This window comes from Sphaerodactylus townsendi, linkage group LG05 (assembly GCF_021028975.2).
Source record: "Sphaerodactylus townsendi isolate TG3544 linkage group LG05, MPM_Stown_v2.3, whole genome shotgun sequence".
NCBI lineage: Eukaryota > Metazoa > Chordata > Lepidosauria > Squamata > Sphaerodactylidae > Sphaerodactylus > Sphaerodactylus townsendi.
In genome coordinates, this window is record NC_059429.1 from 13,571,139 (window position 1) to 13,585,332 (window position 14,194).

The window sequence follows — 14,194 nt, forward strand, 5'->3', positions numbered from 1 at the left end:
CTTCGGAGTTTTTTTTTTTTTTTGCACTCAGAATCAGTTGCTCCCGTTCCCTCCCTCCACTCTTATCTGCATGCTCAGCTTTTCCCACCGGGTCTATTTAAAGTCCGCTCAGATTCCAGGCCATTCATTCCCTGATATCTTGGTCTCTCTCTGTCCGGGCCCTGTGAAATTAGCCATGACTTCCTCTACAGCCGGACACCCCATTTTTCTGGAAGGAGAAAATTGCAAGCCCTCCTGGAAAGAGGCGGCCGCAGGCTACAATGAGACCAACACCCATTTGGAGATCCTGGGGAAGCCGGTGATGGAGCGTTGGGAGACCCCTTACATGCACTCCCTCGCAACCGTGGCAGCCTCCAAAGGTAAGAGGAACTGTATCAGCCCCCTGAGGAACTCTATTTACAAAATTGCTCTGTGCAATGCTCTCCCTGCCCTTTAAAATGACTTTATTTGTTGAGAAAGTTTCCATTTCTCCAGAGAATCTCCCTGAAGCGGCATGCTTACACAATGAAATGTCATAAAAACACACGGCATTACAAAGTTATTCACACGCAGATGGGGCATAAAAAACATTAAATCAGCTAAAACGTATCTTGAAACAGTTGTTGGGATCTAAGCATGACATTAAAAATTGGTAGTACAGCTGTCCCTTCCACACTGCTGGGGTTAGGGGGGCCCCCCCCCCCCCCGCAAATTTGGAAATCTGCATAAAATGTTTTGGCCCTCCCTTCATACCAGAGAAGAAGAAGAAGAGTTTGGATTTATATCCCCCCTTTCTCTCCTGCAGGAGACTCAAAGGGGCTGACAATCTCCTTGCCCTTCCCCCCTCACAACGAACCCCCTGTGAGGTGGGTGGGGCTGAGAGAGCTCCGAGAAGCTGTGACTAGCCCAAGGTCACCCAGCTGGCGTGTGTGGGAGTGTACGGGCTAATCTGAATTCCCCAGATAAGCCTCCACAGCTCAGGCGGCAGAGCTGGGAATCAAACCCGGTTCCTCCAGATTAGATACACGAGCTCTTAACCTCCTACGCCACTGAAGAAGTCTGAATTTTTTTAATTTTAACTTTTAAAAGACATTGTGTATATTTATTGCATTAAATGATATAATACATTAATATTATACAATACTGCACATATATTGTATGCGTTTCTGAGTTCCAGAACTTTTTCTGTGTCGTCTGTTGGCCTTCACGTGTCGTCGGTGGTTTCCGCAAAACTCCCCCCAAAACTCCTATTTTTTAATTTTTTTATGCTAACCCATGATATATCAAAACCGCAAAGGGAAAAGTCACAGTGTGGAAGGGATAACCGCGAAAGAGAACGACAGCTAAGCAAGAGAACTAAGTACGGGATCCCTAATGCAGGCTTTCACATTCCGCAAGAAAACTTCATTGTGCCGCATGCTCAGTGCTTAAACAAAAAAAATCCCCCCCCCCCCCAAATTAATGTTGTGGCTGCCGCAAAATTACCCCATCTAAAGGTCCTCGATTCCTCTGGCCAGACTTAAGCTGTCCTCCCAGAAGTGGCCCCTGTTTTGGGGCAAGAGTGTGCGGACTCTGCTTGTTTGAGTTCCAAAGTCCGCAGACGTCCAGTTTTGTGCATCTCATTTATTGTCTATTTCCCTTCCCCCTTCTCCAGCTGCTGGGGACAGAACAGGTGAACAACAGGGACCCATATTGTGTGGATCAATTAAAATAAATACATAAATTCTTAACTGATGGTATGTTGTTTCAATTACTCTTGAGAAAAGCAGGATGCCATTTTTTAAAAATTAAGTAGCTGTTTTGTTTTGTATTGATTCTTTACCAGAGGCAAGGCGGGGGGGGGGGGGGGCAGCAGTTTCTTATGGGGCCCCCCTTCCAAGTGTTATAAGATTGTGAAGGGGCCCCCCTTCCAAGTGTTATAAGATTGAACTGGAATAGATGCGGCAGTTACTTTCAAGTAGTGGTTCCCAGACTTACCAGTATGGTGACCCAAAAGGTCAAATTTATTTGATATGATGAGCCATCCAGGACTGGCCCAGGATTTTGTGGGGGCGGAGGAAGACCAAAGCATGGGCAATTATTGGGCATTAGCAGGAAGGGAGGGAATACCCAGCGATGCAATGAAGGTAATCTGCGCCTGAAAAGATCTGGGTTAAATGAGCAAATTTACCCTGCTCTGGCAGCAGAGAAAAATCAAATTCGTGGTATAAGTGGATTCGCTTGCCGCAGAAAGACTGGAGAGTGAATGTGGAGTGACAGCGGGACTGCAGGAAATATGTCTGCAGAAGAAATCTTGCCGCAGGTGCAATTAACCACCACCACCAAGCAAACACCTTGTTCTTAGGAAACTATACCCTTAACCCAGTGGTGGGATCCAAAAATTTTAATAACAGGTTCCCATGGTGGTGGGATTCAAACTGTGGCGTAGCGCCAATGGGGCTGGGCGGGGCACAACGGGGGCGTGGCCAGGCATTCCAGGGGCGGGGCATTCCTGGGCAGGGCTGTGGCAAGGACGCAGCCACTGTGCCAGTCCTTGGGCGGGAAACGAATGCACGCAGGCACAGGCTGCCACGCACGCCGGTGCACCTCCTGCTCGACTGCTTCAAGTTCTGTGCGCTACTGCTGAGAGGAGGGGCGTAACTAAGGCAAAAATCATGTGGCAAAATCACCAATTAGTAACCCCCTCTCGGCACACACAAATAATCAGTAACCTACTCTCGGGAACCTGTGAGAACCTGCTGGATCCCACCTCTGCCTTAACCCTAGGTAAACTATACCCTTAGTAACCATCCAATTCAGCATTGCGTTTTCTACAGTAACTAACCAGATGTTTTTGAGAAACCAACAAACATTGAACAAACGGCGCACTATGAACCCTAAGCAAGTGACATTCCAACTTACCCTTTGCATATGGAAGTTACATTCCAGTCTTTGAGCACCCTTTCCTTCTAGGCTACTCTCTCTAATCTAAGAAGCTTCCTCGAGTAACTATCAGGACGTGGATTACTGGATAGACAACATATGCAGTGAAGAAAAATAATGGCTAATGCATAACCTGAAAGATGCTGTTTCCAGGGTCAGAGTTTGCTTCCCAAAATACAAAAGAGGGCAGCAGAAGGGGTGGCCATTAGGAAAGGCAAGTCCGTGACCCACTTTCCGGTTGGAAAACACAGTTTTAAAGAATACCCAGGTTATTAAAGCACAAACGTTTATTGGCTTAAGAGCTCCCATTTCATTGGAATCATTGATTGAAATCTCCACTCGCTGAATATGTGCACAGCAGAGGGCAATTAAGCACAACGTTTATGAACAATGGGGTGCAAAGGTCTTTGCCAAACTGAAAAGCATCCAGGATAAACAGCAGAACAGCTGTGGCTGGTGATAACTTTGATAAGGCATTTAACACCTGCGCCGGCTGAGAAAGATGTAGGCCTTGTTTAACTACTTGTTAGATAGGATCAAACCTCCGGACAACTTTTAATATGGCATATTTTCTCTCTGAAGTCTCCCTTTGAAATTCCTTCACAGTGAATTTCAGGTGAAGCTTTTTGGGAGACCGAAACATTCTGCCACAGTTTCTCTCTCTCGGTACAATCACACACGCGGCACACACGCGGCAGCTCTGCTTCTGTTCAAAATAGCCTTTCCTTGGCTGAGCAGTGAGGGAGACTTTCTGACCCACTCCTTGGTTGCATTGCAGCTAAGAATAGCCATGCAACGAACTCTCTCCCACTTGTGGGCTCGCTTCAGCTGGAAGGTCTCCTGCAACAGCTGCAAGCCGAGGCCTCGGATATGAACACAAGATAGATCTTGTTTTCCGCAATGGCTGACCAGATCCCTCTTGGAGCACGCGAGCAGCACACAAAGGCAATTTGTCCCTTGGATTCACGTGCAGGCTATCTCTGGACTCCGCGGTTCATTTCCATTCAGCTACAAGGAGCAGCAGTGGCGTAGGAGGTTAAGAGCTCGTGTATCTAATCTGGAGGAACTGGGTTTGATTCCCAGCTCTGCCGTCTGAGCTGTGGAGGCCTCTCTGGGGAATTCAGATTAGCCTGTGCACTCCCACACACACCAGCTGGGTGACCTTGGGCTAGTCACAGTTCTTCTGAGCTCTCTCAGCCCCACCTACCTCACAGGGTGTTTGTTGTGAGGGGGGAAGGGCAAGGAGATTGTCAGCCCCTTTGAGTCTCCTGCAGGAGAGAAAGGGGGGATATAAATCCAAACTCCTTCTTCTTCTACAAAAGCGCCCTCTCTGTACAATCGATGTATCTAATTCTCAACTATAGCCAAATTTGTGGATGACTGGGGTTATGTACACATAAGAAAGGTCTGTCAACCTCAAAAAAAGCCACAGGTTTGCAGAGAAATCTGAAATGTAGGTTGGCTGGTGAATGGGTAGGAACAAGAGAAGGGAGTGGGGAAAAGGGGACAGACCAACCCGTGGCGGCGAACCTACGGAACTCCAGATATTTATGGACTACAATTCCCATCAGCCCTTGCCAGCGCCAGTGAGAATTGACTGGCCATGCTGGCAGAGGGAACTGATGGGGTAATGATCCACTCGAATATCCTGGAGTGCACCATGGGTTTACCCCTTACCACTCCCATGGGGGCTGCTAGGAAGGGAAAGAGGAAATAGTGGGGGAGGGTTAAATGAAATGCCCCGAGTAAGACCTTGGGCGTCCCCACTTGTGTATATAATAAACTTTTTAAAAGCCATAAGAAGCCACCTGAGCAACTATTGATACTCACTCAGTTGTGTAACTGTGAGTTCTGTAAGCAAAATTGCACATTGGCCCCATTCCACACACGCAAAATAATGCGTTTTCAAACCACTTTCACAACTGTTTGCAAATGGATCTTGCTATTCTGCACAGCTTCAAAGAGCACTGAAAGCAGTTTGAAAGTGCATTATTCTGCATGTGCAGAATGAGCCATTGTGTTTTGTCTGTCCTGAATGTGTTGCCTCTTGTTTTCACTGGACGGCTCTCCCCATCCGTTCTTCAATTATGACAGGGAGAGAAGAATTTAATTTATCTGCACTGAATTTTGCAAGCCTGGTCGTGTGTCACCTTAGCTGATTGTTTTTCCAAATAGAAAAAGCTGTAGACGTTTTACCCTGTCTTCATTGCGGGAAGACACACGGATCCTTTCACTTTCTCATTGCTGGACTGTTTTCCTGCCTTACAAATAACTTCCTTCCAAGGTGAGAGGACCAGATAGCAAATCCACATGGTGGCTACACCGTAGATTCATGTGGAGAAATCCAACAGAGGGCCGCCTCTGTTAGTCTCTTGCCTGGAAACCTCTACGGCACAGGTGTCAAACTCGCACCCCTCCAGGTGTTATGGACTACAGTTCCCATCATCCCCTGCCAGCATGATGCTGGCAGGGGATGATGGGAACTGTAGTCCATAACATCTGGAGGGCCGCGAGTTTGACACCTGTGCTCTACGTGGTTGCTGTAAGTCAGCTGTGACTCGACAGCATTTTTAACCCAGAAACGCACCTCTAAAAATTTGGCCATTGGCAACTGCTCTCCTCTCTTTGCATGCTCCAGGAGGCCGCGTACTGGAGGTGGGGTTCGGCATGGCGATCGCTGCTAGCAAAATCGAGGAGTTTGCCATAGAGGAGCACTGGATTATCGAGTGCAACGAGGGGGTGTTCCAGCGGCTGCAGGAATGGGCCAAAACGCAACCACACAAGGTAGAAGCATGAGGCAGCTGGGAGGGAATGGTTCTCGGGCAGTGGGGGTGAACCTATGGCACGGGTGCCAGAGGTGGCACTCAGAGCCCTCCCTGTGGGCATGCACAGAGTCGTCGTTCCCCCCCCCCCCATCTAGGCTGGCCTGGGCCGCTGGGCTCGATTAATAGTATGAAACTTAATTTTGGGGAAGCAGTGTAGGTAACCCTGTTAAGCGCTGTTAAACCCCACTGATTTTCACGCGAAGAACTAAAGTGCGATCCTTTACCTGGGAGTAAGCTCGGTTGCTGGCAATGGAGCCTGCTTCTGAGTAAACCCTCCTAGGGTCGTGATTCACCTGTTGGAAGAGTTGCACTGTTTCTTCAAAGCAAAGCCACCGACTACCACCAAGCTTACTCCCGAGTAACGCACGCCTCGGAGCCAACCGTTTTTCCTAAACTAAAACCTCAGTATTCAGGTTAAATTGCCGTGTTGGCACTTTGCGATAAATAAGGGGGTTTGGGGTCGCAATTTGGGCACTCGGTCTCGAAAAGGTTCGCCATCACTGTTCTAGGCTGTTGCCACAGGAATGGCCCTAGCCCCCCCCCCCCCAATCTATTCCAGACCCTATTCCTGATCCATGTACCTAGAAAGCTTCCTTAAATTGAGTCAGACCCTCATGCTAGTCAACCTGGTAGCCGACAGTCTATGACTCCAAAGTCTCAGGCAGAAGGTGTTCTGTAGCACCCCCAGAAGCAGGTGTGTGTGACTAGCTATTAGATTTCCTGGTAATAAAAGGCTGGAGATCTGGCTAAATCCAGTTGATGTGTGAATAACTTGTACGAGTGGGGTTTCTCACTGACCCAAAGGATCCTGTCCCCAGTGGCGTACTGCTAATGGGGACATGGGGTATCCTATGTCCCTGGGCGCACACCGTTTAGTCACATGGGGGGGGCACCCAGTGAGTCCCCCGGAGCCAGGGCACTGCTTGCCGGCTGAGTTGTTTGCCATGGCCACAGGCCAGCTCCTGCCCCCCCCCGTCCCCCTGGGAGGCCGGGGAAGGCAGGAGCCGGCCTACCGCCACGGTGCCTGCCCAAGCCACCTGCTGCTGAGTCCCCCTCTTCCGGCATCCATGCAGGCTGGCTCCTTCCCTCCCCAGGCCCTGGAGAGGGCAGGAAATGGCCTGCAGAGAGGCCAGGGGGCGGAGCTCAGCAGCGGGTGGGCCAGGTGGGCGCCATGGCAGCAAGGTGGCCCAGGAGCTAGCCTGCTGCTCTGGTACCTGTTCAAGCCACCTCTTTTGAGCCCCACCTTCCTTGCTGGCTCCTGTAAGTGGGACGCGGGGAGCCAGGCAGGAGGGGGGACGCGGGGAGCCGGTCATGCCCCCGAGCGCCATTTAGGCCCGGTATGGTACTGCCTGTCCCAAAGTCAATATGGAAACCCTGTGAATGTGTGAAGTTGCCTTATGCAGAATCAGACCCTTAGCTTAGCACTGTTTGCTGTAGCTGGCAGCAGCCATCCAGGCCCTGCTCATTGTTCAACATGCCTGGGATTACAGTGGGCAACCCTTGCTTATATTTTCACTCCATGGCATTCGTGGCAGTGGCGTAGTGGTTAAGAGCAGGTGCATTCTAATCCGGAGGAACCGGGTTTGATTCCCAGCTCTGCCTCTTGAGCTGTGGAGGCTTATCTGGGGAATTCAGATTAGCCTGTAACATTCCAACACACGCCAGCTGGGTGACCTTGAGCTAGTCACAGTTCTTCTGAGCTCTCTCAGCCCCACCTATCTCACAGGGTGTTTGTTGTGAGGGGGGAAGGGAAAGGAGTTTGTAAGCCCCTTTAAATCTCTTTACAGGAGAGAAAGGGGGGGATATAAATCCAACTCTCCTCCTCCTTTTTTCCCTTCTTCTTCTTCTTCTTCTTCTTCTTCTTCTTCTTCTTCTTCTTCTTCTTCTTCTTCTTCTTCTTCTTCATGAGAGAAAAGGAGGTGTGCTTGTGAATAGGCGTTTGTTTCTGAGTCACAGCGAATTTCCCATGGCCATAACTCCCACAGCGAATTTCCCTTAGATGCCATAACTCCCACAACTTGATCGTTAAACCAGCTCAAAGTTTGTGAGGGTGTTCTGGGAGCCTTTGATCTCAAGTGCTGAGCAGACAACTGCTCATTTGAACCCCCTCTGAAAAACCAAACCAAGTTAAACAGCAACCAAGCTGGCTCGCATGAGCGATCCAAGAAAGGTGCCCTTGAGCCATGTTGGACGATCTAGGAAGATAAAGAAAAGTCACGTAACACTGCTGTTGTTTTTTTTCTGAGACCACCCAAAATATCACCAAATGGTTGTGGGGTAAAGATGAGAACGCTCCCTCCTGGCTTGTGTTGCGTGGATTGAGCTGAATAACCACTGATTATTGATATTTGAAATATTGTTTATTGTTGTTGTAGCCTGACATCTGACTATTACCGTGTTTCCCCGAAAATAAGACAGTGTCTTATATTAATTTTTGCTCCCAAAGATGCGCTATGTCTTATTTTCAGGGGAGGTCTTATTTTTCTGCGTTCTGTTCGTCGGGCATGCTTCCAAACAAAAAGTTTGCTACGTCTTACTTTCGGGGGATGCCTTATATTTCGCACTTCAGCAAAACCTCTACTACGTCTTATTTTCAGGGGATGTCTTATATTCAGGGAAACAGGGTATTACGTTTATAATGATGTATTGTTCTATCATGATTGCTGATGTTTTGATTTTGTAATACTGCTTATCATTGCCTATAGTATGTGTGTTGTACACCGCCCTGAGCCCTCCGGGGGAGTGGGATATAGAAATTAAATTACCATTTTTTTCAGTTTTGGTGAACAGAAGGTAGAAAGCAAAACAAAACCCAGCGCTGAAATTCAGCTGCCGAGTTGCTTCCATTTGGACACTCATTGATTGGTTTGTTTCCTAAGGTCGTCCCCCTGAAGGGGCTGTGGGAAGACGTCGTCCCAACACTACCCAAAGAACATTTTGACGGTGAGAGAGATTCTGCTGTACAAAGACATTCTTCAAATCCGTGTGCTGCTGACCTGCATGCCAGTGTTTTCTGTGATTCCCTTCCCCCCCCCCAGATTTTATTTGTACCCATTTCCAACCCACCCCGCCCCGAAATGCAATTAGAAGTGTTTTCTAGCAAATAATGTCTTGCTGCAGGGTATTCATTACTCTCCAGGCCTCCTGTATTTACCTGTTTCCTAGCTCAGTTCACTTGCAACAGACCTTTCAGAACTAGTCTGTTCTTCTTTCTACAGAATTAATTGCCACGTTTTTCATTTGCAGCCATCAGAACTGCACAGTTATGATAGTAGGGGAGAAAAACCCCAACGAGCTACTGATCATCCGGTTCTTAATTTCTTTTGATAACAATAAAAAATAATAATAATGAGCAATCGCTTTGATTGCAAAGAGAAAAGCCACCTCCTTCCTTTCGCCCTTTTTGGAACACAAACAGATTTTTAGGAGCCAGGAACACAGTTGGTGTGAGAAAAGGAAGAACTGAGCGGAAAAACTGAGTGAGGGAGGGCAAAATTTAAAGAAGCAGTAGAAGGGAGAAAGGGGGATCTTTGCCAAACAGGGCTGACTTCCAAACAATATGTTCATGTGGGTGCTGTGTGGTTTCCGGGCTGTATGGCCGTGTTCTAGCAGCATTCTCTCCTGACGTTTCGCCTGCATCTGTGGCTGGCATCTTCAGAGGATCTGATGTTGGGAAAGCAAGTGGAGTATATATATCTGTTGGAGTGTCCAGGGTGGGTGAAGAAACACCCACGCACCTTGGAAGCCTTCAGTACACAAGTGTCGGATGGTTCACATTGCAGACCCCACCTCAGAATGGCGTATCGTGTAGCTGAGCTCATGGAAAGCTACATCTCTTGCTTAGCAGAAGGGATTTAAAAACCTCTTGGCAATTCCGTTCTTCAGCATGACCAGACCCGCTAATGATTATCAGGTTAGGTCAGCGGCCTTTGGAGAATTCAGCCTTTGCCGGCAAACACTAACGCCTTTGATTTCTTTCCTGCCCACAGGAATCCTGTACGACACCTACCCACTGTCTGAGGACACCTGGCACACGCATCAGTTTGGCTTCATCAAGGTGAGACCAAATTAAAACATCTGGACTCTGCTGGGCAAAAATGGCTCATAAAATAAAAATATTGACAATTCTGCTCCATAGCGCAGGGTGGTAAGCTGCAGTAGGTTAAGAGCAGGTGCATTCTAATCTGGAGGAATCCGGGTTTGATTCCCCGCTCTGCCGCCTGAGCTGTGGAGGCTTACCTGGGGAATTCAGATTAGCCTGTGCACTCCCACAAGCGCCAGCTGGGTGACCTTGGGCTAGTCACAGTTCTTCGGAGCTCTCTCAGCCCCACCCACCTCACAGATTCTTGTTGTGGGGTGGGGGGAAGGGAAAGGAGATTGTAAGCCCCTTTGAGTCTCCTTACAGGAGAGGAAAGGGGGGATATAAATCCAGCTCTTCTTCTTTTAAATGGCCTGGTGCTGTAATAAAACATCCTGAATTTATCCACATCACCCCACTGGGTCTCCTACAGCTTGGGATAATAAAATTGGCCTGCCTTGAAGGGCTGATGCGTGGATTATCATGATAAGCATCACGTAAGTACAAAGTGCCATTGAGGCAGCAAAGCTACACTCCTACCATGTGAAGAAAGCCTTAAGATTTCTCAGACTCCAGAGCAGTAGATAACCACTGAAACGCAACCACAGTTTGCATCACTGAAAATTGCATCACAGAGCAGTAGATAACCACAGTTTGCATCACTGAAAATTGAATCGCAGATCAGTAGATAACCACAGTTTGCATCACTGAAAATTAAATGTATGTGTGTTTTTTAAGTATAACTTAATTTCCCTAATTTGTATGAGCTACGTGGATCACGGATCTTGGTGGAGAATTTTCTTCGCCCCATTTGGATCATATGGTGTCCTGATAGGAAGAGGAAGCCATTTTTTAATATCCTGAAATAAAAGCGCAGGAGGGCCAGGGCAGCCAGAAATTCAAACCTGCTAACTAGCAGGAAAAGCCCGGCATTCTGTCACAGAAATATCTCCTGAACGAGCCGCCAGCTCCACAGCCTGATCCAAAAGAGTTATAGGGTGGGGAGTCTTAGGGGGTGGGGGCGGTTCGCAGCATCAGTCATGGGCTGGACTAGTCAGCTGTTAGATCAGGGATCTGCAACCTGCGGCTCTCCAGAAGTTCATGGACTACAATTCCCATGTTCATGAACTACAATTCCCATGATGGACTACAGTTCCCATCAGTATTGTAGTTCATTGAACAACAATTGTAGTTTTGAACAATTCTGTAGTTTTGAACTACAGAATTGTAGTCCGTGGACTACAATTCCCATCAGCCCCTGCCAGCATAGGCAATTGGCCATGCTGGCAGGGGCTGATGAGAATTGTAGTCCATGAACATCTAGAGAGCCACAGGTTGCAGACCCCTGCATTAGATGCTCGCACCCCACTTGTGTTCAGTAAAATCTCCTCCTGGACAAGTCAGTATGAAAGAGGCATGCATTAGTTGATCTCCGGGCAGGAGGAAGCAAGAAAGCCAGGTCTTGATGGCTACTGCAAAACAGTGGGTGGCTACCTAGCCAAGTCAACATTTGTGACCCCTCCCTGGCCAGAGTGCAGACATGCTTGCAAGCTATTTTCTTGACCGCCCCCCCCCCCCCCATGTCTTGGTGGCGAGGGAGAGAGTAGCAACAGAATGCATGACTCCCAATGGAGACGCTTGCAAACAGGGCTGAGCCCCACCAAACTGCATCGGTGTCCCACTGCCTCAACGCTGTCACTGCCCAACAGGATCACGCGTATCGCCTGCTGAAACCCGGTGGCGTTCTCACGTACTGCAACCTGACCTCTTGGGGAGACCTGCTGAAGGACAAGTATTCCGACATTGAGAAGATGTTTCAGGTAAGGGGAGGCCGGCCGGCCCTCAGAAGGGGCTGGACTTGCAGGCTGTGAGGCATATGGGTTAAAAAATGAGGAAGAGAGACCTGGTAAGGGGACAAGGAAATGAAACAGATGGGGATCTTAGTCTTGTCCTGTCCATGTCTCCATTATATGGCCCTCGACTGGTTTAGCAGTCATGCCTTTGACCAAGGGAAGTGTTCTAAAGCAATGTATATTCCTGAAGGTTTTCACAGCTTGAATTAACTGGCTGTTGTGGGGGGTTTTTGGGCTGTGAGGCTGTTGTCTGGTACTACCAGACCAGAGGTGGGATCCAGCAGGTTCTCACAGGTTCCCGAGAGTAGGTTACTAATTATTTGTGTGTGCCGAGAGGGGGTTACTAATTGGTGAGTTTGCCACGTGATTTTTGCCTTAGTTACGCCCCTCCTCTCAGCAGTAGCGCGCAGAACTTGAAGCAGTCTAGCGGGAGGTGCACCGGCGTGCGTGGCAGCCTGCGCCTGCGTGCATTCGTTTCCCGCCCAAGGACCGGCGCAGCGGCTGCGTCCTTGCCCCACCCCCAGAATGCCTGGCCATGCCCTGTCATGCCCCGCCCAGCCCCATTGGCACTACGCCACAGTTTGAATCCCACCACCATGGGAACCTGTTACTAAAATTTTTGGATCCCACCACTGTAACCAGACCATGGCCACAGAGCCTGGAAAACACACAACAGTCTATTGTAAATCAGTCTGGCCATCTGAGGTTAGATGGGATTGAATTGTTTTAACATTTTATTGAATTGTTATAGCATAGTAAATGTTTTTAATTGACTGACTCCTTTAATTTTTTTTTTAAAAAGTGCACTGCCTTAGGGACCCCGATGCGGTGGAAAGGTCACGTACCATGTTTTCAAATAAATAAAACAAAACAAAGAGAAGCTAAGGCGGTTCTCTTTTCTCCAATCCTTATTCTCTGCATCCTTAACAAATCCTCAGGAGTATTTTTTCATGGGTTTTATCATACAGAGAATCTGATAATTTCCTATATTCAATGAGATCTGAAGGGGTTTTGAAATCTGTATCCCCTGCTTCATATTCTGAATTGGTATATTATAAGGAGGACCGTACCACATGATTTGGACAAATATGGAAAACAACCTCCATAGCTCACAGCTAAATGTGTGACCTCGGGGGTGGAATTCAAGATGGGCCTGGCCTGCCTTCTAATTACCTTCGTGTTGATGTGTTTGGGGCTGTGTAGGGATGGGTGGAGGAAGGGGAAAGTGAGGACGGGGTAGGAGTCTGAAATTGTGTGCATCAAGGAATGCTGCTGTAAATTTCGTTGTGCGTGCACAATGACAATAAAATGCTTATGCTTAATTATTTTCTTGGATCCCGATAAGTCTTTTACTTCTCTGAAGGGAACGGATAACAACACATTCAGAAAATTAAACCCCCGTTTATTTTAATCAGAAGGCTATGGCTACCAATCTTGATCCTCCTTGATCTGAGATTGCAAAGGCCTTAGCAGACCAGGTGCTCAGGAGGAGTAGCAGCAGCAGGCCATTGCTTTCACAACCTGCATGTGAGCTCCCAAAGGCACCTGGTGGGCCACTGCGAGTTGCAGAGTGCTGGACTAGATGGACTCTGGTCGGATCCAGCATGCTCTTCCTTACGTTCTTAAGATATATCCATGGCATTAAGTTCTTGGCTTCGTGCTTCCTTCTCGGTTTGTTTTGGGATTGCAGCACATTGTACTAGGTCAGATTTGGGTAGATTGATAGCTGTGTCTTTGTATCAGCTGTAAATTGTCCAGAAGGCTTTTTTGTTTTTTGCTTGGTGGGGAGAGTGACAGAAAGCAGTATATCAGGGGTGTCCAACTCTGGCCCTCCAGAGGTTCCTAGCAAGGGCTCATGGGAATCGTAGTCCTCTGGAGGGCCAGAGTTGGACACCCCTGCACTATATGTACCGTTTGCATGGTGAGGCTTTTTAATCCTTCAGTTCTGGCCCTAAGACACCGTCTCCCCTAGGAAACGCAAGTTGCCCATTTGGTAGAGGCTGGCTTCAGAAAGGAGAACATCCACACGACCGTTATGGATCTGACCCCCCCGGCTGACTGCAGATACTACTCCTTCTCCAAGATGATCACCCCCATCCTCATCAAATAGCATCAACCCACGCTCCACCCCAGTCACCTGATTTCACAGAGAGGACGGAACCGAAAGCTCCCCTTAGCAAAGACGGAACAGAAGAGATGGGAAGAATGTCACAGCAGCATCTGGAGAAATAACTGTTCAAAAGAAGAAGCGCCGAACACAGTCTGCTCAGCCTGATCTGAGCAAACAGATGGATTTCAGCCACCACATTCAGCATCGTCTGTCGCACTGCAGCTGAGCTACTTGCACAGTCTGGGGCTCAAATTAACTTGCCTGTCAGGGATCCTTGCTAGGGGTTTATAAGCACAATTGCAAAATCCAGTGCAGAATACACTGTTTTGGCAACCTCGTTTTCTTTGTTTCTTTCTTTAATCCATTTTTAGCCCTGTGCTGGTAAGTGTAAAGGTATTTACACTGTCCTTTGTGAAACCTACGAAAC

General features: G+C 48.2%; 1 protein-coding gene across 1 annotated transcript; it reads left to right on the forward strand.

Moving 5' to 3' along the window:
* Positions 1-23: 23 nt before the first annotated feature.
* GAMT (guanidinoacetate N-methyltransferase) lies at positions 24-14,104 on the forward strand. The gene is made up of 6 exons (XM_048498027.1): positions 24-359; positions 5,540-5,685; positions 8,606-8,669; positions 9,716-9,783; positions 11,514-11,624; positions 13,630-14,104. The coding sequence occupies exons 1-6, from the start codon at positions 71-73 to the stop codon at positions 13,765-13,767; spliced, it is 816 nt and encodes a 271-aa protein (XP_048353984.1). The 5' UTR covers positions 24-70; the 3' UTR covers positions 13,768-14,104.
* Positions 14,105-14,194: the final 90 nt, after the last annotated feature.